This window comes from Equus quagga, chromosome 14, assembly GCF_021613505.1.
Source record: "Equus quagga isolate Etosha38 chromosome 14, UCLA_HA_Equagga_1.0, whole genome shotgun sequence".
NCBI lineage: Eukaryota > Metazoa > Chordata > Mammalia > Perissodactyla > Equidae > Equus > Equus quagga.
In genome coordinates, this window is record NC_060280.1 from 32,709,457 (window position 1) to 32,723,130 (window position 13,674).

A 13,674-nucleotide genomic window follows, 5' to 3' on the forward strand; every position below is an offset into this window, starting at 1 on the left:
ATTGCACTTAACGTGTTTCTCTCTTTTTAGATTGATACCGTTTCTGCATCCCCTAGAGCCTAGCACAGAACCTGACACAGAGTAGACACCACAAATGTTTATAGAAATGCACAAGTGAGCTCATGGTCTCTTTTCACCAAAGTAGAGCCAAGAGACCTGGGTGTCCACCTGTTTCTGCTACTAAAGGACTGATCTCAGATTTTGCATAGTCCCTTCATGGCTTTAACTGCTGTTTGGCCTCAGTTTCCCCACCAGCAAAGTGAAGGGATTGACCTTGACTTGTAAGCTTCATCTCATATCTATACTATTCCTTTTCAGTCCAGATTATCCTTTATCTCCTGTATTATTGCCACAGCTTCCCATTGGACTCCCGGCCTCCTGCCTCACCCGTTCCATACTGAAGCCTGAGTGAGTTTTGCTTTTTATGGTCACAAGAATCTTCTCCCATGCTCGCACCTACTAGCTGTGTCCTATATTGAACAGATATCTTTCATTTTTATGTAGTCTAATCAATCATTTTTCTACTCTAATGTTTGTGCTTTTTCTATTTTATTCTTTTTGGCAGAGGAAGATTAGCCCTGAACTAACACCTGTGCCAATCTTCCTCTATTTTGTATGTGGGATGCCTCCACAGCATGGCGTGGAGTAAGTCTACACCTGGGATCTGAACCCGTGAACCTGGGCCACCAACGTGGAGTGTGCCAAACTTAACTGCTACACCGCAGGGCTGGGCCTTGTTTGTGCTTTTTTTAGGTTTTGGGAATCCTTCTCTGAGATCATAAAAGTATTCTCCTGTATTTTCCTCTATTAATTTTAGAGTGTTATCTTCAAATTTAGATCTTTAATCAAGCTTTATTTATTTTGTATGCAAAATACATAAAAATACAGGGTGAACTCAGTTTTGTTTTTCTTCACATATTAAGCCAATTTTGCCAGTACCAATTCCTGAAACACCTATCCCTCCTCCACGGATACATGACGTTACCTCCATCATATACCAATTTCCTGTATTTACAGGGTGTGTGGCAGAAACTTGTAGTCATCCACGGATCTCCATCCTAGCTACCCTGTCTGTATTCCAAATTATAGAACCCCTGATGTTTAGCTAGGCACATGACTATCTGGAACCGACTACAATCCCCAGCCCCATGTGCAGCTACACTTGGCAGATGACTAAAGTGCTGGCTGATGGCGTGGAAGTAGAAGTCGTGTGGGCAGCTGCTGGGAGGTGTCCTTACAATGGAAGGGTCCTGCTCTTAGTCCTTTCTCTCCTTCTTGCTGGCTGGAAAGTGGATGTGACGGCTGGAGCTGACGCGGTCACCTTGGACTATGACCGTGGGGATGGAGGCGTGATTAGAGCAACAAGAGGGGAGGAGCCTGGACCTGTGACCCTGCAGAGTGCCAAACCAGCCCTGGACTATCCCCCTCCAGACTTTCAGGTGAGTGAGAAACAAAATTTTAACTTGTTTGCAATTCTTTTATTTTGGCTTTTCTGACATTCGTGGCCAACCCTAGTTTTAATTACTACTCACAGTTTCTGGTCTCCTTGCTCTGTCCCGAGGAATCTTCTGATCCGTTCCTGTGCCAGCACCACATAGTTTTAGAGATTACGGTTTTTCTACGATAGCTTAATATCTGGTGAGTGCCTCTTTTTTGTTCTTAAAGCCTGTCTTATCTATTCATAACTCTTTATTCTATCATAAATTTTAGAATTAGTTTGCTAATTTCCCCCCAAAACACGTGGTGGCTTTGATAGACATTCATTGCATCTATAGATCAGGCAGGAGATATCCGGCCTCATTGCCATATTTAGCTGTCCTGTCTCTGAACACAGTCAGGGTGAGCTATCTAAAACACAGATCTGACTGTGTCATAGCAGGCGTTAGATCTTTCAGAGGCTTGACCTTTGCCTCTGGATGAAGTTGAGTGCTAATCTTCTTACCCTGGGCTCCAGCTGCTCAAGCCCCCAGCTTTGGCTTTGCTAGTCCCTGCATTTCAACCTTTGCTCAAACCACAATGAGTCTTCTCTCCAAATCCTCTTCTTTCAGGCTTCAGTGCTTTGGCACATACTGTGCCCTTTGCCTAGAATGTTCTCCCACTTGATACATAGGGCTAATTCTATGGACCCACTGAGACTCAGGTCAGGAGTCCTCTCCAAAAGGCCGCCTTGCTGAACCAAGAAGCTGGGTGAGGTGCTCCTCTTCTCTGCACACATAGTGTCCCGCACTTCCCTCTGGGATGGTGCTGTCCATGGCACAGCATGGATGTTACCTAGGAAGTGTTTGCTTCCAACCAGAGTGGACATTCCTGAGGCCTTTCATTTCTGCATCTCCAGTGCCTAGTGGTGACAAGATTAGAGCAGGTACCCAGAGAATATATGTTGACTAATCCTTCTGACCAACTGATCACATATGAGCCTACATAATTTGAAGTGTGCATCTTTTGTCTGGTTGGGCACAAAGGCTATGAGACGGGGGTCACACGCCTGGCCCGGCTCCTCGAAGTCTACTAATCCACTCACCACTTTGAATGTTGAGAGCATGATGTTTGTCCAGGCTCCATCCTCCCAGTTTGGAAGCATCGATTTCATAGCCCTGCAGCACTGCTGTTCTTTTTTCCCACAGGATCAGATCTGGGCAGGATTCATACTCATAACCCACGGAAACTGTAAAAAACAAAAGGCACAAAATGTAGAGGTGAGCAAACCCTTATCTTTGGCTTTTAGTCCTGCATGCAAGGCCCTGCTTGTCTTTTGTAGAAGAGGACAAAAGGGTCATATTTCTCAGGTGGAATCACATCTGTGTGCAATGCTAACACAGGGATGACGAGCTTTAACATCCTTTTTTGAAGAGTGATCGTACGTTATTAGGAAAAGTTAAGCAAATGTACTAAATACTTTAAAAAGGACCCAAGTGAATCAATTCCAGGGAAATAATCTTTAGTGTGGAAAATACTTTGGGCACAGAAGTCTTCACTGCAGCGTTATTTATAACAGTGGAAAACTGGGAGTAATATACAGGTTCAAAAGGGATGAGAGCTTGAGCAAACCAAAGTGCATCCGTTTGAGAAATATTACGCACTGGAAATTACGGTTAAGAAGACCATGGGGTGACATGGAAAATGATTATGGACTAATGCTAAGTTGAAAACACTGGTTATATACAATATTATATCTGTGTTTTAAAAAAAACTATACATGAAAAAAGAAAATAAATTTAATTATTAGCAAGTGCTTGTATTCGTTTACAGGAACATGGATGACTTTATTTCTATTTTTTGTCCATTTTTCATATTTTGATTAATGAACATGATATTACTTTTATAAAGAAAAAAACTCCAAAATCATTTATAATGAATAAATGGAAAAGGAGCTCAGTTAGGGTACTTTGACAGCTGAAAGTTGCTTTGAGGTCTCAAGGCTTGAAAATCTCTGGTTTCACTCGTGTTTCATAAATCCAGGTCTCCTTAGAAGGTCCCTGGGATGCAGGCTAACCACAGCAGGCTCCCTGAGCCTGGGTTTGGAAAAAGCCCTGTACCTGCCCTATGGAAAGAAACCAGCACAGACGGGAACACCATTTTTTCCAGGTAACTTCTGTGCAGACATTATTTTCTAGTGGGCAATAGCCTACCACATGCTCAAGACAGGAACTAACATTGGGCAGCCCCTTGAAGTTTCTTTTAGGTGCCATAAAAGACCACTGGCCATCTGTGGCAGGAGGGGAATGTAGTTGGAAGAGGTCCCTGTGACCTCTTCCCTGTGACCTTGAGTTCCTTAAGTGACCACTATGCCTCCTACGGGTCACCCGTGATCTCACCCCATAAACTTTAGCTCTTGAAGTCTCACTGTGTAGACACTTCCCTTTTTAACTGACTGGTGGGCACTAAATGTGGTCATTTCATCTGAAAAGGTTGTAAGGCTTCATTGTTTCTGAAGACACAACAGATACAGTTTGGTCTACAGAAGGGTTCGTGAACAGAGAGATGGCATCTCTGCTCCCAGTGTGCCCTGTGGGGTAGGGTGGGATACAAAACTACAGGGAAGACCTGGGATAAGCCCAGCTCTGTTCCTTCCTTGTGCATCCTTGGGAAGTCACCTCACCTCTCTGGGACTCAGTTTCCTCATGCAGAATTTGAGGACAATTTCTCACTCACAGGCTGGTTGTGAGGATGAACGGAGATAGCAATGCACAGGGGAGCACGTCGCCCGGAGCAGGGGCTCAACAGACACTCTCCTTCCCTCCTTCCTTCCTTTCCTCCCTCTCTTTTTACCCCTTCCTTTCTTCTTCCTACAGTATTACTCCTTCTCCACTTCCTCATTCTGCCTCTGCTGACTCTAGAAAGGGAATGATGAAGTTGGAGCAGCGTTCAAGATGAGAAGGGGCTTCCTGGCTATTCTTCTAAGGACGTTGAGGGTTAGCCCTGCAGGGGTTAGGACCGCTGCCAGTCCAGCTCTGAACCCCACCTGGGACCTTCTCTCACCCAGAAGCTGAAATGAGCACAACCAGGCCCTGAAGTCCAGGTCTGTGTGGGGCTGGGACTCCAGGAGAGGCTCTAGTTACCTTCTGCTTCATCTTAAGAAAAGACAGAAATAACAACAAAGAGACAACCTCTCTGATTGGAAATGAGGTAAAGAGGCCAAAAAGCCTTTCTGATGATGGAAGAATCTTAGCTCCCACACCTCAATAAAACTGAAGAAACCCAGGAGCTCCAAGCTCCCATATTTTTAATGGGTAAGTTCAGGCCCGAAGGCTGTGGGGGCCAGGGCCATGTCCACGTGGCTCTATGTTTGTGGCATAGCCTCTTTTAGCCCATCACATACCACCATAGTGCTTTTCAACGGCCTTTTCGGTTTTCTAACTTCTTTTATTTTTTTTTCCTGATGAGAACTTTTAAGATTTACTCTCTTAGCAATTTTCAAATATACAATACAGTATTATTAACTATAGTTACCATGCTGTACATTATATCCCCGGGACTTATTTATTTTGTAAGTGGAAGTTTATACCTTTTGGCCACCTTCACCCTTTTCATTCACCCCCTAACCTCCACCTCTGGCAACCTGTATATGTTCTCTGTATCAGTGAGCTAAGTTTTTTTTTTAGATTCCACGTATAAGTGATAACTTCTCTTTTTAATGGTCAAGTTTTCCACATTCAGATCTTCGAGTACATTCTTTTAGGTCATGGATGGTGACTGAATGGTCTTGAAGGGCAACTAAGCCTTAGGCATTTCTGAGAAGGGGAAGAGAGGAAGAAGAAACAAGGGAAGTGGAAAAAGAGCCCTGTCCCCTGCAGGTGCTATTGTCTCTCTTGAGGATGGCGTTGAGTCCTGTGGCTGGGAGGCTTACCGAAGGCTTCTGAGAGCCCGAACACCTTCTGGTTGTACACGTCTGTCTTGTCCCAGATGAAATAATAGGATAAGTCTGGGGCTGCAGCAAACCACTTCCTGAAGAGGCGGCCCTCAACCGCCACCATGAGGTGAACCTTCATGAGGTTGAAGGGGATGGTAGGGTGGGTGAGGCTGATCCTCAGGACAGATTTGTAGCCAGGAGTACGGCTGCTCAGGTAGCTCAGCCGCATCTTGCAGCCAGAGATGGAGATTTCCTCCTGCAAAGCCTAGAGAGACAGATCATAGCAAGTGACGGTCATGGAATCGCTCGTGGAGGGAAGATGGCCACAGCCCCACCCACCTACTCTGGGTGTTCAAGAGGCAGAAGAGGAAGTAGAGATGGAGGAGGGGAGAAGAGAAGAGGAGGAGCAGGAACTAGAACAAAGAGAAGAAAGAAGAGGGGGAAGCACAGTGTGAAATAGAGTAGGAGGAGGAGAGAAAAAAGGAAGAGAGGGAGAAAAGGGAAGAGGAGGAGGGAAAGAAGAGTCAGAAGGCCCGGTTCCCAGGGCCAACTCTGATGTGGCACAACCCTGCCTCATTGAGCCTCAGCTTTCTCCTCCATTCAACAGGAATGACGATGCTCATCTCATCGCATTATTGAGAGGAACGTGGAAGATAATGTGTGTAAAATAATCATAATGTCACTCTCATTTACTAGCTGTGTCATCCTAGAAAACTCATGGGACCTCTGAATCTCACTTTCCTCATTGGATTAGTGTGAGGATTGAGTAAGTTCACATATATAAAGTGCCCAGCACATAATGATACTCAATAAATGCTACTAAGTGGGACGATGGTGCTGCTGGTGGTGGTGGTGCCGGAAGCAGGGGGTACTATGAAGAAAGACCTTTCCCTCAGACTAATCCAGACCACTGCCTCAGCAAGGATTGCTTCTCTCTCAAAGCTTTCCTAAAGTAAGATCTGTTTCAAATGGCTTTCCTCTTCAGGAAAGTAAACAGAGATTACGAGATGTTGACCAAACAATTAGGCAGGGTTGAGAGCACACCCTGCCAAGGTCCTGTGGCTAATATCCCCAGCTCATCCATAGAAAGAGGTCGAATCAGCCACATGGAGTTTCTGTGCTCCAATGCTGTGCTAGATGAACAGAGTGGTGGGGAAGGCAGCACTTTATCTACTGGGTGCAATGGGCTCGGGTCCAAGATGGCAAGTTTAAATTAATGCCTGGATGATCAGGCACATGGCAAAAGCAGAGAACTTTTATCAGCTTGATGCTCTGGGCTCTGTTTCAAGAAGGGGACATTAAATCAATTGAGGCTAACGTATCCATTAAAAGGACAGTGATTATTCTCTTCCTGTGTTCACAGAGGAACTGGGCCTTCACAAAGAAAGCCTTTTCCTTTCTGTCCATTTCATAGATAGGTGTGAACTCCCACCCCCACTCTATTTTCCTGAACATAGAAAACTTCAGGGATTGGGCCTAAACCAAAGCAATCTTCTTAAACCTCAGCTTACAAGTTCTAGGCAAAGCAGGCTCCATACTCCAGTGAACCATAGGCCGAGTTTAAGTGCCATCCTGATGCTCTCATAAATATTTACCTTATTTTACATATTCTTTAAAATTTACATCTCCCAGTACTTGCAAAGGCTAGTCAATGACTAGGAAAACCCAAGAGTGCGTTCTCATGTATTTCACGAATCTGATAATAAGCAAGGTTTGTGACCCAGCTGGGCTTGTAGACACCCAGCCCAGGGAGCACCGTAAAGAGGGTGGGACCTTTAATCTTATTTGTTCCAAAGTCCCTGCTCCTGGGAAAATGTCTGGCTGGAGCTGAACCAGGGTTGAGTAGCAAATTACTTCTCTCCAGCAAGCTCTGTCTCCGCTGACAACCACTTCAAGAGAAAGGTCAGCCTGGTAGTGGAGACAGGAGACAAGCGCTGAATCTCTGAAAAGGAGTGAGGTTTCAACCTGTGGCTGCAATGAAAATTTCAAAATGGTTGTACTTCCTTCTTGTGGGCTGGCGTCTGAAGCCACTCAACAGGGCACACAGAGATGTGTTTTGCTCAGCCAGGCGTGAAACATACACACAAAAATGTATAAACTCCCCGCTCCACCAGCACTGGCAGTCCATTCACATGCGCATAGCCGGAGCTCTCGTTAGGCAGTGGAGACCACGGGCGCATCTCCCTGCACTGCTCTCTCTCCTCTTCCCCAGGCCTTCATTTCTGCCACTAGAAATGAGGCTGGGATAGTGGAAGAAATTCAACTCTGCACAGCTTAATGCTAGGCAAAGAATCTATCTTGATTTCTATCAGATTAAAATGCATCTTTCCAAATTAGTTCCTTTTAATGATAATTAAGTAAAAGACTTGCACGTATAGATTTGAGCCAAAGCAATCCTTAATTGGCATGAAGGCAGCCTGTGTAAAATAATCTTAACAATAATTGCTAAAATTTATTGCGTCCCTACTAGGTGCCAGACATTGTGCCATAAGCACCTCATATACATTTTTACCTTTAATCTTTATTATCATGCTCACTATTTGAGACCCTCTGTCTCACTCCTCTTGGTAGAACCTATCATCAAAAATTTTTTTAACAGAAATAATAGTGGGGGGAAGAAAGAGGGTTGGGAAAAAGGAAAGTGGAAGTCAACTGGCTGGCAGAGCAGAAAGAGAGTGGGAATTTATTATATGCTGGAGTGTGCCAGGCATTTTCCAGTGCTCATGTGTCTCCAGTGTGTAAGAGGGGTGGCCATCATATTGTGACACCACAGCTACTGTGGATTCTGGCAGCTGGATTCTGCATGGTGGGCTGATGAGGTCTTGTTTTTCCCTGTCTCTGAGATCCTCCTCCACCCCCCAAAGGAAACAACATCATGGAGAAATGCAGTTAAGAAAATGGGGTACCTGAATTTCTGGAACGATGGGGCCTTTCTCTGCACAGGAGCTGGCAAAGGACGTCAGTGCGGATGGAGACACGACAGGGTTGGGGCGGGCGAAGTTGCTCAGGTCACAGCTGGGGATCTCATTCTCCTCATGTCGCATGGTGATGGTTTCCATGACAAAGAAGCGGTCCCAAGGCAGCCAGAGGGTGTGCTCCTGTGTGATGAAAGGTGCCCGCTCGAAACGCAGGATGATGGAGATGCCGCCATTTGTGACCAAGTCAAAGCTGTGTGGGAGGGGAGGATTGAGAAGAAGAGGAGACAGGGGAGCAGAAAAAGAAGGAAATGAGATGAGGAGGAAGGGAAGAAGTAAGAGGAGGAGAAAGAGAGATATAGAAAGGAGAAAAAAATTATACCAAAGGGTCTGAGTACTTGTTGAGGAGGCTCTAAAACCTAAAAGACTTCAGTGCAGCCACAAATAGTAACACAGATCCCAGGAAGCATTATTATTATTATTATTTTTAAAATGATTACCACAGAGAATTTATCAAAACCAAATTAATAACCCCTGCCACGGAGAGCCATTTGCCAGGACATGGAACAGCTGATGAGTCTCTGCTATCGTGCTTCTGGTACTTAGGACCTCTTAGCGTTGAAGCCCAGTGAAAAGTCTGCACAAGCCCTGCACTGGTGTTAGGAACCCTAAGCCTAGTCCTACCTCTACCATGAACTACTGTGTAATCTTGGGTTAAGCCACTGAACTTCTCTGATCCTCAATATTCTCATCTATAAAATGTAAAGGTTTAAATAGATTATCCTTAAGTCACTAAGATTCTATGACTCTATAGCATTTTATCTCTGATTATGATAGATTACTCAAAAGAGGCCTTTGGAATTACAAAATAGCCAAGCAACTTAGAGACAGGCACAATCAGAATCATAGGATATTAGAAGTGAAACGGGAACCAGAAGACTGAGTTCCAACCTCCCAGCTGAGATGAGGTCTCCAGGATAGTGTCCCTTAGAGCCAGTCACCCAGCCTTTGTTCATGTTCATTGCCCTCGCCAATCTGATGCTTCAGTCTCTTTTACTGAGTCACCATGAGTGGGCCATTTGGTCACTTCTAGTGACGAGGAGCTTGCTGTGTCTACAAGAGGATTGTCCCATCCTTGGTTAATTCTGATTGTTAGGACTTTTTTTTTTGGAATTGAGCCTTTCCTTATAGAAGAGAGGGAACTGGTCCCTCTCCTTAGAGCCCTTTAGCCACTGGGCCTTGTTCTCCCTGCTGGGGTGACTTCATACTAGTCTGTTCCTTCTGCCTTTGACAGTCCTTCAGGACTCGGAAACAGTGATCCTTTCCATCTACTGCCTCCTGGCTATGGCGTCTCTTTGGACAAAGTCCTTTTAGCCATTACTTTTAGGATGTATTTTCAAGGCCTGTCCTTCCTCATCTTGCTTTTTTTAAAAATTGAAGTCTAGTTGACATATAAGCTCTTGACATAGGTCTTAGCAATATTTCTTTGGATCTGTCTCCTCAGGCAAGGGCAACAAAGGCAAAAATAAACAAATGGGACTACATCAGACTAAAAAGCCTTTGCATGGCAGAGGAAACCACCAACAAAATGAAAAGGCAACCTATTGAATGGGAGGAGATATTTGCAAATGATATATCTGATAAGGAGTTCATATCCAAAATATATAAAGAACTCATACAACTCCATATCAAAAAACAACCCAATTAAAAATGCGCAGAAAAGCTGAATAGACATTTTTCCAAAGAAGACATACAGATGGCCAACAGACAAATGAAAAGATGCTCAACATCACTAATCACGGAAATGCAAATAAAACCACAATCAGCTATAACCTCACATCTGTCAGAATGGCTACTATCAAGAAGATAAGAAATAACAAGTGTTGGCAAGGATGTGGAGAAAAAGGAACCTTTGTGCACTGCTGGGAATGTAAATTGGTGCAGCCACTATGGAAGACAGTATGGAGGTTCCTCAAAAAATTAAAAATAGAACTATCGTACGATCCAGCTATTCCACTCATCTTGCTTTTTTGGATGGAGAGCTCCTGCTAACTCCTTACCAGGTCAGAATTCTAGCTCCCTCCCCTGGGTTCCCACTGTACCATGTGCACTCCTCCTTAGAGCCCACATCACACTGTAATGGAATCACATGTTTAACTCTCTGACCCAGGGACAAAGAATCCTCTCAGTCTTTCCAGAACCTAGCCCAGTGCTTGATGGTTATAAATTACAGAATGAAGGCATAAGTGACACTGCCAATTTCTTCTGAACTGACTGTCCACCAAATACACTAAGTTGCTTCCTACTTTGGCTGTTATTGTGAGTCAACCCAACGTTGACCTGGCAGTTGGTTTTAGAGACCCCAATGCAGGACCTCACCTTTATCCCTGACAAATACACCTTGTAGGATTGGGCTCATTGCTCCAGCTTGCTTTTCTCTCCTCTAGAAACCACAAGGATTTTGTATTGAACTGTCCTGTCCTAGTGTGAGATCTTGCTCTTGGCGGATGGTGCCCCTAGATCCGGGTCCCCAAGCTCCAAAGCCTGACTCTTCTGCCCTTTGTAGAAGCTTTTTGCCCACTTTGCCAGCTCCTCACTCAGCCCCTTCCAGGCCCACACCTGGGTATAGGAAGTTGGGTGCCACCATCCTTTGATAACCACTGATAGAAAAACACCAGGGAAGGTGTTTCTTTCAAACTAAGAGTTCAGGTTTTGGCTTTCCAGGAGAATATCCACAGTGTGGGAGAAATACCCAGAGTACTCTTCTGTCACAGAACTGAAAAGCATCTGTACTTTGACAGAACATTTTTAACTGTCAAACAGAATTCTGGCTCGACTTACGAGCTCTCTTCAAGAGAGGATGAATGTGGAGAGGGATTGAAGACAAATATGAAAAGACATATTCTCAAGGCTGTGTGCAAGCTGGGGGCAGCTGGCCTTGCCAAGAGCTGGGTGTAATTGGCTCTTGCCAAGAGCCAGGCCTGCTCATCTGGATGGAAACCTTCTTGTGGAAATGGGTGTGAATCTGACCCCAAAGGGAAGGCCTGATTCTCAGACAAAGCCCAAACAGCTTAGGGCCAGTCCAAGCACTGCTCCTTACTCCACAGGTGAGTTACGTCACCTTTCTGAGCCTCCATCTCCTCGGGTAAAAGGAAGCTGATGATCATAATCACTTGGCAGAGTTATTAATTAGATATATGGGATAATGGATGGGAAAAGCACAGAGCCCCATTCCCTGAGCATCAGGCTCTGTATAATCTATTTTTCAATTCAATGAGCCTGAACTGCTTCTCTTGTCTGCTATTCCTTTACATTTTTCTTCATGACTTCTATTTTCCATCTTTTTAATGATCTCTCTGGCTAACTTCTTTGCCATTGTCTGCTGTTTATGAGCTCTTGTTAAGACTTGAGGGCTGGTATTTCAGCATGGTGTGTGCTTTGGCGGGGAGCTAGAGGAGGGCAAGAATCATGGTACCTGCCTGGAAAGCGAGGAACATAAAGATGAGATAGACATGGTCCTGCATTTGCATATACTGTTATCTCCAGATGATATCTCTAGCCTCACAGTCTCTCCTGGGTATGAGAGGTAAGAAAGAAGTGAATCGGGCATGATGGGGAGGGAAACGAGCAAGATGCTACCCATTTACATATAACAAACAGGGATCTTCAGACACTTAGAGAATAAGTAATGACTTTCTCATACATTATGCAGTGTCTTAGTTGGGAAGCAAATTTAAGCCCTATAGTGCATTGGTAAGAATTGTTCTGAAATGCAAGCTCTAAGTTGCAGCAACTCTGGCTACTAAGAAGTAATTTAGTCGGCTGATGCAGGAAATATGGCTGATATTCACCTCCTAGGACCCCCATGCTCTCAAGGGGCAGTAGACATCACAGGGGCAGCACAAGCTGGAGGAATCAAGGCTGAGAGATGCTGGAGTGGGCTTTTCCCAAGGGTCACCAAACTTAACCCTTAACTTAAGTCACTTCAGCGACTCTGGTGTGTTTTATGGACCCAGGCTAACCAAGAACAGCAGGGCAAAGGACTGATGATTTGCCACCTCACGTGAATGACGGTCAAGTTTCATGGCAAAAAAAGAGCAGTCCCCATGGCTCCTTTTTGATGCTTGTTTCACAGCAGGTAATAATGTAGTCAGAATACCTGTTGCCTAGGATGCTCACATGTGCCACTTCCATAAAGCAGGTAGCCCCGAGCTGGAAGGTAGGAAAGACAGAGCATGGGGAAGGAGATTCCTCCATGCTATAGTGGAAGTCTGCACTGAAGTGCTTCCTGGGACAGAACAAGTGTGGGACAGGGAGCAGTGGCCTGGACAGATTACCCCTGGGGACTGGCCGCCAGCCTCTTCCAGCTGGGCCTCATCCCATTCATACAGTGAGAGGAGGGGGAGAGGGCACTCCATACCAAGCTTGCCAACCCCATCTAAGAGGCACACATGTCTACAAACAGATGAGCCTCTGCTTCATTATCACCTCGGCCGGGACATGTTCACGTCTGATATTGGATTAAAGAGGTGCTAAAATCAATCAGGCTGGAGCATAATTTCCAACACAGAGTGAAAATCAACCTTATGGGCCTACACTTAGCCAGATGGACTGCCATCACCTGATTTTATTAAAAATAGAGGACGTGTCACCACTGACAGCCTAAATATTCCACTTTCCTCTTTCCCCTACCCTTTTCTCCAAATATTCTCATTGCCTGTACTGTAATCATCACCTTCTTGTCGTTTAATAATTTGTAATTTTAATAAATAGCTAATATTTATCGTATACTTACTATGTACCAGACCCTGAAAATAAGCAAGGAACCAGAGTGGGGCAGGGAACTAAGATTTATTAAATACCTAGTGTGTGCAAGGTGTTTCCCATCCATCATCGAATCTAATCCTTACAACCAATTTGTGAGATAGTATTAGGACCGTTTAATAGATGAAGTTGAGGCCTAGAGAGGTGAGGAAATGTGTTCAAGAACACATAGCTAGCAAATGGGAGAGCTAGAGTGATTAAAGAAACTTTATTTCATTCTAGTGATGGTTCTCACAGGGGTCCAAAGGTCAGAGTTCTGTCATCACCCAATGGCTTTCATAGACCTAGGTAGTTATAAACAGAAACCACACAGCAAGAATGCTAAGGCTTCTGGAGCTGTCTGGTCTGTAGAAAGTGGTCCACGTGACAGTGTTTTATATCATAAACCATGGAGCAGGAGAGTATGTATAAAGTACCCTATGCTTAGTCTAAGAACCAAATGAGAAGAATCTGGTTAATTTACAGCCAAAGGGACTTAGGCCAGAGTCAGATACAAGGCCACACAGCTAGTGAGTTGTGAAGCTGGGCACCTGAATTCAGGTCCTCTGAATCTAAGTCCCTTCCTCTTTCCACGTTGTCATTCCA

General features: G+C 44.7%; 1 protein-coding gene across 6 annotated transcripts in view; it reads right to left on the bottom strand.

Annotated features, from left to right (window-relative positions):
• Positions 1–13,674, bottom strand: part of TENM4 (teneurin transmembrane protein 4) — a 727,387-nt gene that overhangs the window by 58,800 nt on the left and 654,913 nt on the right. For all 6 annotated transcript variants that reach the window (XM_046686180.1, XM_046686184.1, XM_046686179.1 and 3 more), the window contains 3 exons: positions 8,257–8,518; positions 5,348–5,615; positions 2,522–2,665 (listed from right to left, as the gene is read on the bottom strand). In XM_046686180.1, coding sequence (XP_046542136.1) covers positions 2,522–2,665; positions 5,348–5,615; positions 8,257–8,518 — 674 coding nt within the window. The remainder of the gene's footprint in view (positions 1–2,521; positions 2,666–5,347; positions 5,616–8,256; positions 8,519–13,674) is intronic.